The following is a 19668-nucleotide window of genomic DNA, read 5'->3' as shown; positions in this document are numbered from 1 at the left end:
TATCAAGAGATATTTTAATGGATAATTTTCTACATCATTTGAATTATTTTAATTTTTACCAAGTATGCTAATTATTTATATTACAAAATACAGTTTTTAAAGATTGTTTCCCAGTGTTCACATATTTAGAAAGAAGAAAACTTCCTAAATAGTTTCCACAACACTGCTATTTAAGTAGCTCAGCCTTAAGTAAATGAGAACAAGTGATAATGTATTTGGTGAGCAAATGTCAACACATAACACATTTCTCCTTTTATTAATAATGAGTTCTTCTGAGAGGGTAACATACGACTAGAAGTGGCTTTATACCAGCGTGGTTGGGATTTCAAAGGAGGATTTTGCCTGTCACTACATAAGATGAATAATAATCTTAGATGAAGAGAGGTGGAATTATCTTTGATACTTCAAGATAAGAGAGACATCTTTTTAAAACGACAAAACAAAACAAATGTCATCTTACCTTAAGTTTACGTCGAGCATTGAATTCCTGGAGCTTCTTTTGAGCCGTATCCATGTGCACAAAATTGGCTGCTTTACCTGTGACCCATGGGTGCTGCAGGGCTTGGAAGGTAGTCAGCCGTTTCTTAGGATCCAAAACAATTAACTTCCTGACCTGAAGTGGTAAGAGCCATAGGGAGATTTTTATGGTGACTCAGCCTTGCCCCTCAGCTTGTGAACTTCTAGGTCTTATTCTGTTTCCCTAGCAGTACCACTGAAAAAATTTTTTAATTTTTTTTAAGTGCTCAGAGGTCACTGTGGGTAAGAATGGTGTCAGGCAGCGGTAACTGAGGGAGTCACAGAAGGCAGTGGTGAGCACCACCTGGAAAGCCAAAACTTTCCAGCACAGGTCAAAGAAGCGGGTGCTGGCTAGCCTGGGGACTGAAAGTGCTTTGAAGGAGAGCCAGCATCTCAACAATTCTAGGCTGCACTTAGCATCACTTAGAATTCAGAACTTCAAATGCATCTCTGTGGAGATGGAATCATTCACTCATCCACCATTCTTTTCCATAGGGATTAAATGGCAAAAAAAAAAAAAAGATAAGATCATAACCTTTATAATTGGGTAAAAAAGCCTATTTAGAATCAAAGTAAAGGTGTCAGTGGCTTGGGAGCATGACTTGTTTCAAGGACCGACTTTGACCAATGGCACCCATTCTGGGAGGTTTCCCTGCTTGTGAGGATGAGCAGAGGATAAGTTGCCAGGAAGATGATAACCCAAATAATCCCTGGCCCCGGACTCAGAAGGGTGATGGGAGTGAATCAGAGGCTATTTGAAGTCAGGAGGCATGTTTAAGCCCCTACTTAATGTCTCTAACCACTTCTGTGACCCTGGGCAGAGACCCACATGTGAATTGAGTGTCTGTGGACACTCCCTGGGCCCTTTTGTTACAGGATCTCATTTCCTTTGTTTATCCATTCTTACATACATGTAAAAAATGTTTAAATGCATATAATCCTTTCCATAACCTCATCAATTCACTGAGGGGTGATGGAAGGAAGCTCAGAAAGATTCGGTAACTTGTCTAAGGTCAGACCACTTGTAATTAATTGGTGGAGGCTGTAATCAGACTCGGGTCTGCCCAGCCTTGGAGCTCTGTGGTCACTGCACTGTAGTGACACCCCGGCAGCCGACTTTTCTGGCCTTCCTCTGCCCATGTATAAAATGAGGAGCTTTGAATGATTTAAGGCCTAAAGTCTTCTCTCACTCTAATAACCTAAGAAGAACTAAACACAGGCTAACAAAATCAGGCAGCATGTCAAATGAAGAATAAATATCTGGTTCTCCTTTTACTTCTTTTCTGTAACATACGCAAAGAAATGTGTGTCTGAGGTAGAGACATTGGATGTTTAAGGGCGGAGACATGAGACTGCTTAGGCATAAAAGCTGAGAGGAGGTGGAGGGAGGTACAGATAGCTCAGAAGATGAAAACACAGCAGTAAATAAATATCTCATAGGAGTCACAGCTATTATCTGTTGAACACATGAATTAATATTTTTATGTAAATGATGCCTAATCTGTAACAACATCCTTTACAATGAGATATTTCACTCCCATTTTCCAATCATTCTTTATTTTTCTTCATCATTATCTTCCTACTCTTCATGGAAATAGAATTTATTGAAAGCCAGTGGGTATTGAAAATTTACATACGCCAGCATTAATCTGTACATTTGAAGATGCTGAAGCACTGAGTTGTTAAGAAACTTGCTTAAGCTCAGAGAGATCCAGTGACTTGTTCAGGATTCAAACCCAAAGCCTTACAGGTATCCTACTGCCCCCCTTACAACCTGCCTGCCCTGCTCACTGGCACTGTCACCTCGCTGGTGACAGATGTGGGTTCTGTTAGTAAGTATGCACCTACGGCTCAAGGATTCCTTTAGTTCTGAAGTTTTATAAATATATTGACCAACAGTGTTTAGTTAAGTGAAGAAACATCACTGCTAACCCTCTTACCCGTTTAATTTGTAGTAAGGATGAAAGAAATGGAAGGAGGGCCAAATGAGGAACCATTTAAGTTTGTGGTCCTTAGTTAACACGTATTTTATCCCTAAGTCTCCCAACAACCCAGTGTCAGCCCAGATAAGAACACTAGAGCACAGTGAGGTTAGAGAAGAAGCCCAAGGTTACACCTTCAGGTCATGAGAAAGGGGGCCCTTGGATCCAGGTGTGTCATATTTTAAAAATCCACGGTCTATTTCCTGACTCGTTGTTTCACCCAGTAAACAGTGGGTCCTCACTGTGTGCCCATGTGCACGGAGATCTGGGCATGCATGCCTTGTCCTCGTCCAGAGTTTACAATATAATTAAGGGAGGCTTTTGAACAACTAAATATAGGTGACGACTGTCATGAAAGGGGAAGTCCAGGGGCCAAGGAGCGAATCGATTGTGGGAGGAGGGATTGCCAAAGCAGGGCAGACTACGCCTCCCGGAGGATGTCAAGTGGCAACTAAGGCTTAAAGATGAGTTACCCATGCAAAAGGCCTGTGTGTGCGTGGTGGTGGGGAGGGAGAGGGCGCGAGAATGGAGGAAGAACACTACAAAGCAGAAGAAAGAAGAGAGGCCCACATCAGAACTACACTGATAAGGGCCTGGAAGTCTGGTACACCGGAGTGCAGAGAGACCAAAAGAGTGGTATGAAACGAGTGGGCTGGGAGGGGGTCACAGGCTCCAGGCCAGGCAGTGTTGTGTAGATCTTGTTATAGACCTTGGACTTTATCCTAAGAGCCCTAGAGTAGGAGAGTGACAGGATACAATTTGTTTGTGAGACCATCCCTCTGGATCCCTTGTAGCGAAGGGCATGGGAAGAGGCAGCAGGACCATCGGGAGGTTGCAGCGGTGGTCCGGGGGGAGAGGTTGGAGCTTGGACTGGACAGTCTGGTGGAGGTGGAGAGAAGTGGATGGAGTCCAGGGCTGTTCAGGAGCATGTGGCCTGACTTGAGGGCACAGCTGGGATGACACACCTACATGTCACATGTACTCCCTCGCTTCCCAGCCGCAGTGCAGAAGTCATGGCCTACAGGGGATCTGTCTCATGACAGGACATGGATGGAAAGAAGGAAATGTTTGGAGGGGAAAAAAGCTTTGGATAAAAGGCCTGGAAACCTGGATCACTGGTTCCCAACAATGGTTTTCTGCTAGGAAACAATGTGACCTTGGGGGTCATTTCACTTTTCTGGGCTTTAGCACACTCATTTTTAAAATGAGGGGAAGTCATTCCTAGATGACTCCTAAGATCCCTTGAAGATCTAATCTCTGTGATTCAAAAATTAGCTTTTAGTAATTTCTGTGTATTGATGGTGGATATTTTAATCCCATGCTAGTATGCTCTTTATTTTAGGACAGGTGGGCCATTTCCCCTTTCATTTCCTGAATGGAAATAAACTTCAGTATTGGCCTGAGTGACACGCCAAGTAAAAACAAACCAACAAAAACAAGAACAACAACAAAAAACAAAACGCACTGTTAATACAGCATAACTTGTTTATAATGCCAATGATGCATGATGCGGCTTGCTTTAGTATCAAGATATTTTAATAAGTTTGAACATTTCAAGAAAAATGTTTTATTTGAAATACAACCAAATCTAGGTAATAACAGGCATGTTAAAACAGAATTCTTCTGTGTAAATTATGTTTGGATTCTCCCAGCACAATCCATCTTCATTAGCAAGGCTCTACATTGACTAGGTAGGAAAAATCATTAATTAATACTGCAGCGATTTTTAATTTGTGATAATTCAGCTAGTGTATTAGTTTTCATTGTTTTATTAAAATACAATTATAAAGACATAATATATTAAGGGGGACAAAATTTAAAAATGGCACTGCCCATTAATTAGCTAAAAATGAATGTGAGGGACTTTATTTCATTTTATTTTTGTCATACTTACCAGGTCCTTGGCATTTAGAGACACTTCATCCCACCAGGGGGAGATAAAGTAATATTCACAATTCAGTATTCTCCTGAACATGAACTGATCGCCTCTTTCATCATAGAATGGTTCAAATCCACAAAGCCTAGAGGGACAAAGGATAGGGAATAAAATGTCTTTAAGAGCCTAAGTATATTTCACCAATTTTTCTGCAGAAATCCAAAGCTGTTCTTTCTCACAGCTTCCTAGGATGGACGCAACTCGGTTCAGCACAGGTATGAAATCGCCTCGTGACAACTCAGTTTTGAGTGAGTAAACACGGTCACGTCTTCAGGAAGTAGGAACAGATACAAAACCAACTTAGGATTTCTGAAAACTGTTATGATAATACTAGTAATTATATCACAAAAACAATAATAATAGCTAACATTATTGTGGGCATATGGTAATTAGACCTTCCATGACTTTTTTCACCAGGAATTGAGGAGACAGAGATCGATTAGCATTCCAATTTATTACAAAGTAGAAGAATTACGGTTTAAAGAATAAAGAGATTAAAAGGTGGAAAGAAAAGATTTTTCAGTCGTTTTTATTCAGCCTTATTCACTGAATTCTTACATATAAATGCGTAAAGTATTAGATTTCTATCCTATTCCAGTTTGGATTTCAGAGTAAAAAAAATAGGAGTTAAAATGACTGTCAGAGAGTGGCCTTTAAAACTTCACACGGTGAACTGACAGATGCAACCGAGAAAGGTGAGAAGCCTAGAGATTCCTCCACCTTCCACGTGACCCTAATTTTTGTATATCAGACAGATATTTTGCTACGTTCTCCTTCGTGTTCCACAACAGGGTCAGCATAAAAATAAATGGGGAAAGGTAGGAAAAAGTGATGGAGGACCACCTGTGGCATCCTAAAGAGAGAGAGGAAAAGTGAGTTCCTGGTCCGGGACCACCACGACTTCACTGTTTTAGGGTGGGGGGTGGAGACTGATTAAGTTAAAAACATTTTCTCAAATTCTTTCTACAAGCTGGCCAGGTTGGCGCACAGCAGGAAATGTTTAAGGGCATCCTGATGTAGTGGGTTTCTAGGAAGAAGCCATTTCTCCTGACCTTTTGCTTAGGGAACACCCCTTGGGGAGAGGCTTTGTCATTTTCAAATATCCTGGAGCGAGCCAGGAAAAGGCAAGGTCAGGTGCGCAGAGGCCCAGGCCAGCGCATCCTTTCTGTCCCACTGTGGTGTCTGCCTGGAGGGTCTTGCTCCAGCATCAGGACAGAAGGGAGTGTGTGTCCACACCTGGACAAGCAGACAGCTCAGCCTCACCTGGCCCTCCTGTGCCCTCCACAAGACTAGAGAAATATAGCCTGCTGTTGGTTAGGCACAAAGAGATTAGCCGAATTTCCAGCTTTAGTTTACGGAACTGTTGTGTTTTCCTTTCTGGAAATCAGAGAGAAAAGTGACAGTTCTGAAGGTACAGCACTCAAATGCCTTTCTTTCATCTCAGTCATTTCGGCACATGTGTGCATTGGTGATAGAGGTAATGAGTTTGTCATGTCAGCCTGGAAAGCCAAAAATGAAAGAGATGAGACACACAGCAGACTGTGTACACACACATTCACACGCACAGAACAGAAACCCTTCGGCAAGGGAAATATTTGAATGCCGACAAGGACAGTTTAGGCGGATATTAGGATTGCACAGGCCCCGAAGTGCAAATGCGTCACGCGAGGTGGCTCCAGGCCACCGGCGAACTGCGGTGCTGAAAGCCGAAGGAGAGACTGTGAATCTGCGACGTTATCTGACTGACTCTGATCTGAGCACTGAAGCGGTGGCTTTTGTCTGTGGGGACAGAGGGTTTACGTGTCAAAGGTAGAGCAACCAGAATTCCTGTGAGAAACAGCAAAATGGCCTTCATTTCCAGTCCACTGTTGTCCTCAGAAATAGTAAGATGGTAACACAAAACGAAAGGGCTGGTGGAGCTTTCAGTAATATTCAATAACACAGGAGATGCATACATCCAAGGGCACGTTCCCCTGGAGAAAATGTTCCAGGGAATCTTGCCTGGTAGACTTCATCAATTATTAATGAACTACAGATGGAATAAAAAGCCCCTAGCCACCCCCCTGACCCCGACAATGGGCAAGGAGACACCTGATTGGGGCAAAGCAGACATACAGTCCTTCGTTCATCCCAGTTTGATGCCTGTGTTGGTGGCCAGAGCTGTTTCATGCCTGGGGCACATTAAAAAAAAAAAAGGTCCCCAGGCTGACAGAGGTTAGGCCAGACCAGAACTATCAAGGAATATTAGTTATACGCAGCATTCTTATTTTCATTCTGGGGGCTCCTGCTCTTGCTTTCAGTCAACACCTATTAATTAATGACCTTGAGTAAACTATGGGGAAGGGCCTTGATAGACTTTTAAAATCATTTTCAGGGCTATAATAAGGTGTGTCTCAAATGATCACATATTTTTCTATTCATTTCCCCATGTCAGTGACCTTATCATGAAGTTTTATTCATTCCATATTTCACTTTTACAGGGTGAATGTAAGTTAATTTCCTACCTCTATCTCTCTGAGTTCCTCTACCTCTTTAATGCTCTAACCCCTCCCAAAACTTTTCAATGCAAAATTGTAATTAGTGGGCATATTTATAATTTAGAGGCAAATCTGAATCATTATTTGTGTAGTTCAGTTTTTCACTTAACATCACTAAGTGTGATATGTCATCTACGTATTTCCCCAGTATGAAAGTGATCTCAAATATAAGCTGAAGGAATTCTATGATGTGGCCTTAGGAATCCATTTTAATGAATAAAACACTTAGTGTGGCAAACGAAAATTACCTAACAGTTAGCACTTTCATAAGGAAAGAAGAATGGTTTTCTACCTCTCCAAATCTTCTGTAGCTTTAATACATTCAGGAAACACAAGGAATTGATCACTGAAGATATCTTTTGACGTTACACAATAGCAGATGGCTATTTTATGGTTTGCTTGTTGAACAATCTGTCTTGGCTACTGACCAAAGTATATACTCAGAGTTTCCTAACTCAGTGGGGGTCCTACCCCAGGTACCCCATGCCTAGCCATATGACCTAAACACTGCAATTTCTAAGATCACTATTAAATTTCAAAAACAAAGCCCTCTTTCTTCCACAGACTGAACTGTTTCCCCTTCTCAATTCACATGTTAAAGCTTCGATCCCCAGTGTGATGCACTTGGAGAAGAGGCTTTTGTAGGGAATTAGGGTTAGAGGAGATAAGGAGGGTGGAACCTCATGATGAGATTAGTAGCCTGTTAAAGAGACAACACAGAGCTAGTTTCCCCTCCCTGCCAGGTGCGAACACAGTGAGAAGGTGGATCTCTACAAGTCAGGAAGAAAACTCACCAGAACTAAACCTACTGGCACACTCACCTAGGACTTCCAGCCTCCTGAACCGTGAGAAATAAATTTCTGCCTTTAAGCCACTCGGTCTGTGGCATTTTGTTCTGGCAGCCTGAGTTGACTAATAACACGTTCTTTAACACCCTCTGAAATCTCTTTACAGATCTGAATATTACAGGTTCCTACAATTAGCCTAGCAGCATCCTCTAAATGGCAACCGAATCTCCTTGTTTAAATTCTGGAACTCATCGACAGCTTGCTTTTTCAGCTGTTCCAGCCATCTTCCTCCCCAGACACTCTTCCATCATTCTTGCTTATTTCCTCGTATTCATCTACAGTTCCATCCTCTCTCGGGAGAGTTCCTGGCAACCCCTTGTTTGTTAGTAGTCAAGAGCTCAGGAATGGAACTGGGGACATCAGAGAGTGAGAGATTTAGCTCTTTTTTTTTTTTTTTCAACCAGGGAAAATGTTTCTCTGAGTTTAGGGTATTAAATTTGAATTGAGGTCCTTGAGATAGGAAACAAAATTGATAGCCAAAATGCATTTAAAGTATTCCTGATAATAAATATACCAGTTTGGGATTGCTTAAATGATTAAACAGCTATTTGCCCTTTAAACAGGACTAATACCCTATAAGAGCATTTTTAATAGGTGAACATGAGTTTTAGATTTATTATTATCACTAGATATGAATTGTTCCCCAAATCTGCTGTGCATTGCATAGCAGAGTGAGATACGGAAATGCCCTGGATGGAAGTTCTGCCCCCCCTCCCAAAATCACAAAACGGAAGGCAATGCTCATTTTCAGAAAATTCTATCATTAACTATATTTAGTATGTCATAGAAAATCATGAAAAGTCAAAGAGTACTCTTGCCTTGTATGAGGACTACTATGATTACCCATGATTGAGAAAATATTACAGCAAAGCCAAACAGTTTGCATAAAGATTGCTTCTCTCACTCACAGGATGTAGGTGATTATTCCCACAGACCACATGTCCACCTCAGGTCCATAGGCGCAGCCTCTAAGAATCTCAGGTGCTGCAGGAAGAGGAGAAATTATGTTAAACTGGAGTTTAAACTCAACATTTACATTTTAATAACAAGTCACAGGGAGGAAATGAATTTATCAACATCAACTTTAGAACAGTTTTATAACCAATCTTCTCTCCCCAAACCAAGGAATGAGGCCACAGAGTCTTATGTCTATTTTAATGGGAGAGATTACAGTCTCTCTGTGTTTGGAAGGCATAAAAATAAAACTATTACCTTTAATATTCTGCATCAGAACATTGTAATAATGCTCAAATAAGAGAGAGAGCTCTATCTCTGCTACAAAAGATCCCTGACTTCAAAGGAAGCTTTGTACATAGAAAAGAAAGGAAAGCTCAGCATAGTATAGGAACACAGGCACAATTATGCTACCTTGGGAACCAGATCTGCTTGGAGCATGGGCATCCATGAGTGTGTGTGTTTGGCAGAGGACCGGCCAGAGACCAGGGCAGATGGTGGGGAGGACTGGAAAGCCACCAGGGCTGAAAGGTTGGAACATACACGAGCCAGAAGGGGCCCTGGCATATGCCCCTGTATGGTACTGAGAACTACACATCGGTCCCCAGAGAGCAGCTGTCCCCAGTGAGTCTGGGATTATGAGCTGAGAAAGGAGGACTTCTCAGTGTGTAATGAGGCTGCTCCTATTAGCCCTGCCCACATCGTGAAAGAGGAAGGCGTACTCAACCGCGAACCAGCCCTGTAGTATAGAGTTGTGAAGAGTTCTTTCATGTTTTTATTACTGTGGAGCTGTGAAAATGGAGAGTTCACTGAGTCCAATCACTTGCCCTGAGGATTGCAGGTGTTGTTGCTTTGCCTTACTAATGAAGGAAGAAAAGATGTGAGAGCCCTGCCATCTGTGCAGAGATAGCGCTCAGGACTGTAGCCCAGAATGGACTGTTTCTGGAACAAAGGTGCTGTAGGTGTCAGTGGGGTCCCTGGAGAAGGACCTGATTGATGAATGCTGAGGACTCCTTGAGGGACACCTTGAGGATGGGGCACCACACTCCTCCTTCCAGCTGAGGACAGGAAAGCAAGTGAGCTGCATCCCTGTCCATGGAGGCTGGAAATGTCCTACTGTCACAGTGAGGTCCAGAAGGAGGCTGTCCTCATGGGACTCTGCATTTAACTTATAGCGGGAAATACAGTGGATTTGCCACTGACATACTCCCGGACCACCCCCTTCTCCCCATCCTTTCCCCATTAGGACATCCTCATTTCCGTAGGGACTGTGCTACAGGAACTGTAGGAGACGAAGAGCCGGTACGGTGAAATGGGAGTGTGAGGTACAGCACCCTAAGCAGCACCCAGCATGGTGCACCTTTTAAGGAATCGCATCTGGGGCCAAGTAGTTTTTCTCATCCTTAGGCAAATTATTCCTAGAAATATTCCCTTTTAGGATTTAATTAACATAATTAAGAAAAATGCACGCTCAGTGCCAACACCATTCACTGTGTCAGGTTGGCTTTCATTTTCCAGAGCAATCTGTACCCCACAGACGGTTCCTTTGGGCCCCAATAGCCCCAACACTGAACTCCCACTCACAAAGGCTTTGTGCGGCGTAGTGCGTCAGACACTCAAGTCAGGCTGCCACTCTCACGAGGGCTCCTACTGCCTGTCTGTGCCTCCAAGAGCCACTCCAGTTGGGGAGCTGCAATGCACCAGCACATGAAGTAGCTTCCCAGCTCAGGTCTTCCCAGCAGCGAAGTGCTACCAAGTCTCACACTGCCACTTAAACATAAGTAGTGACATATGTTGGGGAGAGTCTTTTCCATTTTCTGGGTGTTGGTTTTCACCTCTAAAATCTAAGTAAATCGGGCTGGCTATTTCTGAGTTTACTTTGAGTTTTAACTTGCAAGCAACTGTGATACTGGTAAAGGGAGTCACGGACAATTCGAGCAAGAGGAGAGGTCAAGCTCTCTACCCACAGAACCTGATGCACTCCCATTCCCCTGGCCAGGGCACCTCCTGTGTCCGCTGCTCTGTGGGCACCTTTCCTGTTGGCTCTGGTGAGACCTTCCCCCCATCCTGTGTGGTCTAGAGGTCAGCATGTTGTCACAAAGGTCAGGTGTTTTCTCTGGCCATTCTTCATAGCTCCCAGGCCCACAGCCCCAAATAAAGTGAATACCATGGAACAGAATTCTTTCTGAATCCACTTTGTAGGGCATCTGGATTTCTCGTATGACCTGATAATATCTGATCTCCCATCAAGCACTGGGTCAAACTTACTTTCCAGAGGCAATTTACTTTCTTGTAAGCATTATGCTGCCATGCGAGTAAACCGTGGTGTGAAAAGCTAAACTCTCCACCACGAGGCTAACTGAGACAAAAGGAATATAGAATATTTTTTGTCCATAATGAATTTCTCGTAAAAATATTTTTAAAAAGTGATTTATAATATTTCTTAATCCTAATATAAAATTTGGGTGAAACACCTAGACACAATTAGATACCATTCATACTATCTTTGAATATTTTCAATTACTAGTTAATGTGAACTTGACTTCCGAGCCAGAAGAACATACTCTTGTAATTTATCTGAACCCTTTCCGAGAGTCAAAGCTTTTCTAGAGTACGTTTTAGGCTCTGGCACACTAGAGCTTTAAGTCTCCTAGGCTTCAAACGTTCTTGCAGGTGATTCTACAAAGTTGTGATTTTCTTAGAATGAGAAATCGTTGACTACTTCCAATTAAGTTCAAGGAAAGATATCAGCTAGTCCACCTTTTAATGCTGTAAGCACATCTGGCTATCCTTCATATCATTTCTGACCTCACCGCCAAAACAAACAAACAAACAAAATGGAGGGAGAAAATAATTTCTAAGTGTAATACGGTTTTTGAGAATGAATTTAAAATAATCTAGAGTCACCTTTTCTGAAATAGTAATAACCTACTGATTTTCCTGGCTATCTTCTAAGGGGATCCAAATCTGCTTCCACTTCTACAGTTACCTTGTCATTTGCGGTACAAACCCACTGAGCACCGAGCCCTGCAGCGCTCCTAGCATAAAACACGCTCCAACCTCCGGCACAGAGTGATTTTGGTGGATGGCTTTGAGATTGCCAAGATACCAGGCATAAGTATTTAAAAAGCAATTCTAACTGAATATAAAATGATATAAAAATTCTAACTCTAATTATAATATTTATTCAGCAATACACCACTTAGACCTCACAATGCTGAGTTTTTTTAATAAAAAATCACCATAGTACAATTACAATACCTAGAGATTGAGGGTCCATCTAGAGATAGGAGTGAATATTGATTTATTAAATAAAATTACTGTAACCAGGTCTAGAAATGATCTTAAATAAAAAAGAATCAGGTATGGTCTATGCCACATAGGGATGATCAGTGCTAGCTTTTCCCTCTTTTTCTAAAGCCCTAGGAGAAAAAATAGAGGATGACTCTGGTCCTTGATTGTACCTTCATTTTGTCAATGCCCTAGGTAAGCTTTATGATCCCTTCCCACCTATTCAGTTAAAACTACAGAGTGGCATTCTTTATCAGAGAACTTTTTCAAACTACTGTTAACTGTTTTGAGAAAGACAAATCAAAGAGATACTAAGGTGAGTGAAATCAGCAAGTTCACTCATTCACTCATATTGCTGAATAAATTATGGATGACTTATTAAGCACCTGCTGTATGCCAGGCAGTGTATGAGGTGGTGCGGGGGGAAGTGAATAATGGAGAGTTGAAGAGAACGAGTCTCTGCCATCACACAGCTTACAGTGTGGTGGGGGAGGCAGATGTTGATCAAGAGAACCATGGGAAGAAATGCAAAATGGTGAAGGGAAGAGCTTGTAGGGAGAGTGTTTCTGACAGAGGGTTGACCCAGTCAGAATGAGAAAGCAGTTTAATCTGAGATGTAAAGGACCTAGGGAAGTTACCTAGGCAAAAGTGGAGAGGGCGGTGGTTAGGGAAAGAGAGAGAAGAGGTCCTGGGTGGAGAAAGCACGTATGAAGAGACTTTGTGGCAGGGAGAAGTCATGGTGCACAGCCAGATGTGTGCAGCGAGGCTCAGGTGTTATGAGCGCCTGGCAGAAAGGTCGAGGCCAGGCTACAGATTCCAGTAGGTCAGGGTCCTTGTTTGTTTTAAATTCTCCCCTATGTTTTTGTTTTAGCGATTCAAAACATATGGGGAAAATCTATTTTCATCTTAAAGCCTGAATCTGTCTTTACTCCTCCAGGCAGGAACAAACCTCTGCAGGACTTGTTTCACTGTAGAGACTTGTCTTGAATTTGGAGATTCTTGGGGCCACAAAAAGCCATTGACACTCAGCACAGAAACTAGAAGTCTCTCTAAACTTGGCCTCTGGGGCACAGAAACATGGAATAGACAGGCAGCTGTAGAGGTGAAGGGAGGGGGGATTGATGGAAGAAGGGGAAGGGATTGGTCAAAGGACAAATATGAAGGATCCATGGACATGGACCGTGGTGTGGGGATTGACTGTGAGATTAGAAATGGGGAAAGGGAGAAAATTGGCATAACTCTAATGACATAAACAATAAAATATTTTAGAAAATAAACTTGGCCTCTAGGGAGTGAGCAGGTTCTGGAGATTCTCTGCCCCTTCCCAGTTCCTAACTTGGCCTAGGAAACCAGAGGAGAAGGATGCACCCAGGGCAGCCTCCTACAGGCAGCAGAGCGCCCACAGCGGGGCAGATTCTGTTACTGTGTCGCCTACATTTGGCAAGTACAGGGCACAACCTTTTAAACTTTGTCAAGTGCAATCTTTGCTGTGACAGCAGAGAAGAGAGGCAATGTCCACTGCCATGTGCTAAGTGTTATGACAAAGCTGTGGACCAGACGGGATACAGTTGAGACGTTTCCAGAGGGGAGTGCCTCTGGCTCAGAGCAGCCTTGCTGTTTGCTTCCTGCAGTGACTCTCAGATTTCTACCAATTCCATGCAGGCCATGCTTGAAAGGGTGAGAAGGCTTTGAGGCTGCCATCAGTTTGGTTATCTATAACTTGCTAGTGTGGATCAAGAAAAAGTTTTAAGGATGTTTTAAAACACAAATGATATGTTTTATGTTCTAACTCATCCTTTCCATTTTCCTCGGATCTCTTGGTCTTCTATACTGTAAATATCAGTCAATCCACCTCTCACTGTTTTTAATTTAATCTATTAAAAAAGTTTTCTGTGCCATATGCATTCGGTGATATTTCTTTTTCTATAAATCTTATAAATGGGTGAAGAAAGATATCTCAGGATAGCACAGGAGTAATAACTATTGAAAAGCTGCCTTTCCATGTTTGTGGGATGAGGCGGGTTATAAATAAATAAATCTAATAAACAAGTAAACTCAACTCATCCTAATGTTAACACTATGTAAAGATCTCTTTTGTACATGGAGATACAAAAATAAAGTAATGGAAATGGACTTAGTTTGGAATTCAAACTCTGACTCATGTGTTAAGTTTGACAAATACAGTTTTTCTCTAAATGGACAAAGAATCTTACTGATAACTATCAGTATTAATTCTTTTGAAACTTTTTATTTTATGCATATCTTTTTTTGTAGCAATATTCTAAAATGGAACATTTTGCAGGGTGTTCAGAGCCCAAATAATATATTTTAAGCAAGTCTTCTACCCACTTGCCATCAATCAGCGCACCCTTTTGACCTCTCCCCTCACATCATTCCGCCCGCACAGGTGTAGCAACAGAGCTGAGCCACTCAGAGCTGTGGATTCTCTGGCACGGTTGGTTCTGCACTTAAAACCGTCACTTACAGTTAAAAAGAAGTGGGCGCAGGGTATGATTTATGGATTGGAGGGCCACAAGTTAAGGATTACCAGGGCCGTAAAAGACTGTCTCCAAACCTCAGAGAACAGGAGAAGCGAGGATATGATATCGGTAAGAATCTTAGACTCAATTTTATCAGCCATCTCAGGCCAAATTATATTTGGTTAGCTTTGATTTAACTAAGTGGTTGCCATAATCCTCAACTTATATAGACAGCTTTTGTAGTAATACTTAAAAACCACACACCACCATCTGGCTGGGTGGCACAGAAATTAGCGGGACTCTTCCTTCCCTTTGCTTGCTGATATCCCTGAATCCTGAGAGATGAGTCAATCAGCTTTGCTGGCCATTTTCCAACCCAGGGAGGCAGCTTCTCCTACTGCTGATATCTTTAGATGTTGAAATATTGTTTTGTATATTGAGCCCCAAATCTGTGCCTCACAACATTCATTCACAATTCCTAATTCCTGTGGAGCTTCCTCTACTATTTGATATCTATGAATACCAAATTTGGTTTCTCCTCCTCTCTGGTCTCCTAACGGTATTGCCCAGGGATCCATCTGGGTCGTTTCCTCTCTGCCTGGGTAGCTTCATGACTTTAAGTAGTGTCTATACTGATTATGCCCACATTTGTATCAAAAGTCATGCCCACAGTCCCGATCCTCAAACATACACACCCTTCTGCCCACATGTCATCTCCCCTCAGATATCTAACGGGCATCTCAAAATCAACAAGGCCTAACCTGCTGCTCCAAAAGTCTCCCCCATGTCAGTAAATGTTAACTCTGTCCCTCCAGTCAGATATCTGATGCCCTCTCCTACCTACTGTTCCCGCCTCGTCACTGCACTCCCACCAAGCAGCCTCCTTGCTGGACCTTAAAGACACCAGGGTGTGCCTCAGGGTTGGTGTGCTCTGTCCCCTCTGCCTGGAATGCTCTTTCCCTAGATATCCACATCTCTCTCCCCCAGCTCATTCTAGTCTTTGTTCTTGGGTTTCCTCTTGATTGAAGGCTTCCCTGATCACCCTGCTGAAATTACAACCCAGGCCCTTAACACTTCCTATTCTCTCCCAACTCTACATTCACCCATAGAAATCATCACCTTTTTCCATCTAATCTACACATTCATTTTGTTTGTTATTTGTCTTCTTCCACTAAAATGTATCCTTAAAGGGAAGAGTTTTACTCCCCCCACCGCCCGGCCCCCCACTGCTATATCTCTAGCACCTAGAACACTGCTTGGTGAGTAATAGGAGTTCAATAAATATTTATTAAATTAAAAAGGACCAAACATCTACACAACTGAATTTCCACAGAATACACATTGTTTAGGTCAGTACTATACCAATGCAAAGACCTCAAGATATTCATTTTCCTTTAGATTTAAACCTCCCAAGACAACTTAAAATAAGCCTGTATTTAACCTGCCGTGGAGTCCTGTCCTCTGCAAGGTCAAGAACAAGTGAACTCTGGCCTTCCCATTGTCCTGCACCTGTCCCCAGCCCCCCTTTTGCAGGCACCGCAACCATGCCTCTGGGAGGGTCATATGATGGCTTGGGGACACTGCCTATCTCGGGGACAAAGAAGGGTTGTGGTTGGGAACAAGAGCTGGATCTGGGCACACTTTACTGCCCGCTTAGCCTTCTCTTCCTTCCTCTCACCTCCCTGCTCCCTTCCTATTGTCAACAGCTCCCACGGGAACCCCAGTGTGCACACGCCAGCCTGTTAAGCAGAATGTTACAGAAAGCGCAGCTGACATTTCAGTATGTACTTAATTCTTCTAGTTTCTAAAAAGTTCGTAGTAAAAAGAAAGTCATCATTGGGGATGTTTAATTAATTCTCAGGTAAGACCATCCCTTGTGTGATTTAATTATCAATGTAATTTAATAACTTGTATTTTACCTTAGCTTTTAGTTCCCTAAAAAGGCACAAAATATGTCTTTTATGAAACTATTCTGAACATGTATATTTTACATTTACTTCTTTTATTCCTTGTTAAATATTCCTTCATTTTTCATATTAGTGAGTGTTCTTGTGGCAGAAATCTCTTCTGCCTGACTGTAGGTTGTTGAAAATTTCTTTAATTTTGGTTATTTCTGCCAAAATAATAGGTTATTTCTTTAAAACATTACAATGTGTCAACAACATAGAATTATCATTGTAGTAACAAGACTCTGGCAAATGCCAAGTGATAATAAATTCTTAACAGCTCTGGACTCTGAAAATAGAATTTGAATAGACAAGTAGAAATATGAAATATCAATACACATTTTAATTAATTAAACTTATGAATGAATTAAATGATTGGTATTAGAAATATATTTTAAAATCTAACCCGTCACCATATTAGTTCCTTTTCTACTCTCACAGCTTGTACAGTTGGCCCTTGAACAACATGGGTGTGAACTACACTAGCCCACTCACATGCAGATTTTTTAGAAAATGCAGTACTATAAATGTATTTAGTTTTTATTATGATTTTCTGTAGCTTACTTTATTATAAGAATATAGTATGTAATACATGCATAAAATGTGTGTTAATAGCTTGGTGATTGGTAGGGCTTCCCATCAATAGTAGATTATTTATAGTTAAGTTTTGGTGGAGTCAAAAATTCTACACAGATTTTTGGTTGTGGGGGGTAGATACCCTTAACCCCCAAGAGTTTAAGGGTCAGCTATACTTCTTTTATGTAATTGGCAGGTGTAATTTTGAACACCCACTGAATTTAAGCCTTAAACACCTAAACTAGTTAAGACATTTTGGTAGTAATATCACATGGTTACATTGTAGCACATTTATCAGGAGTCCTGGTCCAATGGATTTTTTTTTTAAACCAATTTCTTTTTCCAACAGCAAAATGTGGAGAATTTCTTTTTTTAAAATTATATTTTACTGATTATGCTATTACATTTGTCCTGATTTTTCCCTCCACCCAGCACCACCCCCCTCCCTCAAGCAGTCTTCGTCCCTTTGTCCATGTCCATGGGTCATGAGTTCTTGGCTGCTCCATTTCCTGTACCGTACAGATGGTACATCCCCATGGCTGTTCTGTCACTACTTATTAGTGCTTCTTAATCCCCTCACCTCTTCCCCATCCCCCCACACCCCCTCCCATCTGTCAGCCATCAAAATGCTCTCTGTATCCATGATTCTGTCCTCTGTTTTTCTTGTTTGCTTAGTTTGTTTTATAGATTCAATTGTTGATATGTATTTATTGCCACTTTATTATTCACAGTTTTGATCTTCTTTTTCTTAAATAAGTCTCTTTAACATTTCATGGTTTGCTGATGATGAACTCCTTTAGTTTTTTTGTTGTCTAAGAAGCTTTTTATCTGCCCTTTGATTCTAAATGATAGCTTTGCTGGGTAGAGCAATCTTGGCTGTAGGTCCCTGCTTTTCATAACTTAGAATATTTCTTGCCAATCCTTTCTGGCATGCAGAGTTTCTTTTGAGAAACCAGCTGCTTTTAAAATTCTGTCTTTATCTTTAACATTTGGCATTTTAATTATGATGTATCTTAGAGTGCGCCTCTTTGCATCCATCTTGTTTAGGACTCTCTGTGCTTCCTGGACTTGCATGTCTATCTCCTTCACCAAATTAGGGCAGTTTTCTTTCCTTATTTGTTCAAATAGATTTCCGATTTCTTGCTCTTTCTCTTCTCCTTGTGGCACCCCTATGATGCGAATATTGGACTGTTTGAAGTTTTCCCAGAGGCTGCATATACTATCCTCATTTTTTTTTTGGATTCTTTTTTCTTCTTGTAGTTCCGCATAGTTGTTTTTTGCTTCCTTTTGTTCCAAATCATCGATATGATTCTTGGCTTCACCTACTCTACTGCTGTTTCCTTGTAAACTGTTCTTTATTTCAATTAGTGCATCCTTCTTTTCTTACTGGAACTTTTTTTATGCTGAGGTCCTCACTAATTTCCTTGAACATCCTTATAAACAGTGTTTTGAACTCTGCATCTGATAGATTGCTTATCTCCATTTTGTTTACCTCTTTTTCTGGAGTTTTGATCTGTTCTTTCATTTGGGTCATGTTTCTTTGTCTCCTCATTTTGGCAGCCTCCTTGTGTTTGTTTCTGTGCATTAGGTAGAGCTGCTTTGACTCTGTGTCTTGGTAGTGTGGCCTAATGTAGTAGGTGTCCTGTAGAGTCCAGAGGCATCACCACCCCTATCACCCAAGCTGGGTACTCAAGGTGTGCCCTACCTTTGGGCTGAGTACACCCTCTTCTTGTAGTTGAGCCTTGATTGCTCTTGGCAGATCAATGGGAGGGATTTATCCAGGCCAGTCAGCTACAAGGACTGGCTGTCACCACTGACCACCACCCTCTGCCCTCTGTGGAGGATCAGCTGTGCAGGGCCAGTGTGGTGGTGCTCTGATGTGGTCTGTAGCTGACCACAGCGGGGGCAGGCTCTGGGGTTTCCCATGTGTTACAGGTCAAGGTCAGCTCCCACCTGTGTTTTTCCCAGGGCCACCCTGCCTGAGCTATATAGCAATGTGAGATGGCTGCTACTAGTGCTGGGCTTGGAGATTCCCAGGTGAAGCCAAGCTGTGAATCTAGGCTGGCTGCTGCTAGTGCTGGGCTTGAGGCTCACTGAAGCCAGCTGTTGCTTGTTTGATAGGATTTAGGAAATTGTGAAGCATAAGCCAAGACCAGCCATTTATATGGAAAAGCAGCTTGGGTGGGCCTGTAAATTTGCGGGGCAGTGTCTCAGGGGATCTCCAGGGCAGGGCAAACAGTGTTAGCTGGGTTGATGGGGTCTCAGATATGGCACCAACTTGCCAGTTCTTGGCTCTCTGTGGGGGTAGGGGTGGGGCACTCAGAAAAGGGACAATGGCCTCTGCTTGCCTTGATGTCAGACACTTGAGTTTCTCCCTTATGCCACTGGTGCCTTTCAAGCTGCTATCCTTTTCCTGGAGCTCAGAGGGAGTAAGTCTGAGTAGGTGAGTTTGTTTGTGGGTTCTTTAAGAGGAACTGACTGAGGCTCCAGAAGTTTCATTCACTGACTCAATCTCCACTGGTTTTGCAGCCAGAAGTTGTGAGGATTGATCTTCCTGGCACTGGAACTCTGGACTGGGGGGCCTATTGTGGGGCTGGGACTT

At 42.2% G+C, this 19668-nt stretch overlaps 1 protein-coding gene across 1 annotated transcript in view; it reads right to left on the bottom strand.

The window, feature by feature from the left end:
* Nucleotides 1-19668, bottom strand: part of CAMK4 (calcium/calmodulin dependent protein kinase IV) — a 196622-nt gene that overhangs the window by 10039 nt on the left and 166915 nt on the right. Inside the window, exons 9-11 of the mRNA XM_053911372.2 lie at nt 8728-8803; nt 4393-4519; nt 461-613 (exon numbers count right to left, since the gene is read on the bottom strand). Coding sequence (XP_053767347.1) covers nt 461-613; nt 4393-4519; nt 8728-8803 — 356 coding nt within the window. The remainder of the gene's footprint in view (nt 1-460; nt 614-4392; nt 4520-8727; nt 8804-19668) is intronic.

The sequence above is a fragment of the Desmodus rotundus genome, chromosome 1 (assembly GCF_022682495.2).
Source record: "Desmodus rotundus isolate HL8 chromosome 1, HLdesRot8A.1, whole genome shotgun sequence".
NCBI lineage: Eukaryota > Metazoa > Chordata > Mammalia > Chiroptera > Phyllostomidae > Desmodus > Desmodus rotundus.
The sequence above is the reverse complement of the archived record's forward strand: the minus strand, read 5'-3'. Positions and strand labels throughout refer to the sequence as shown.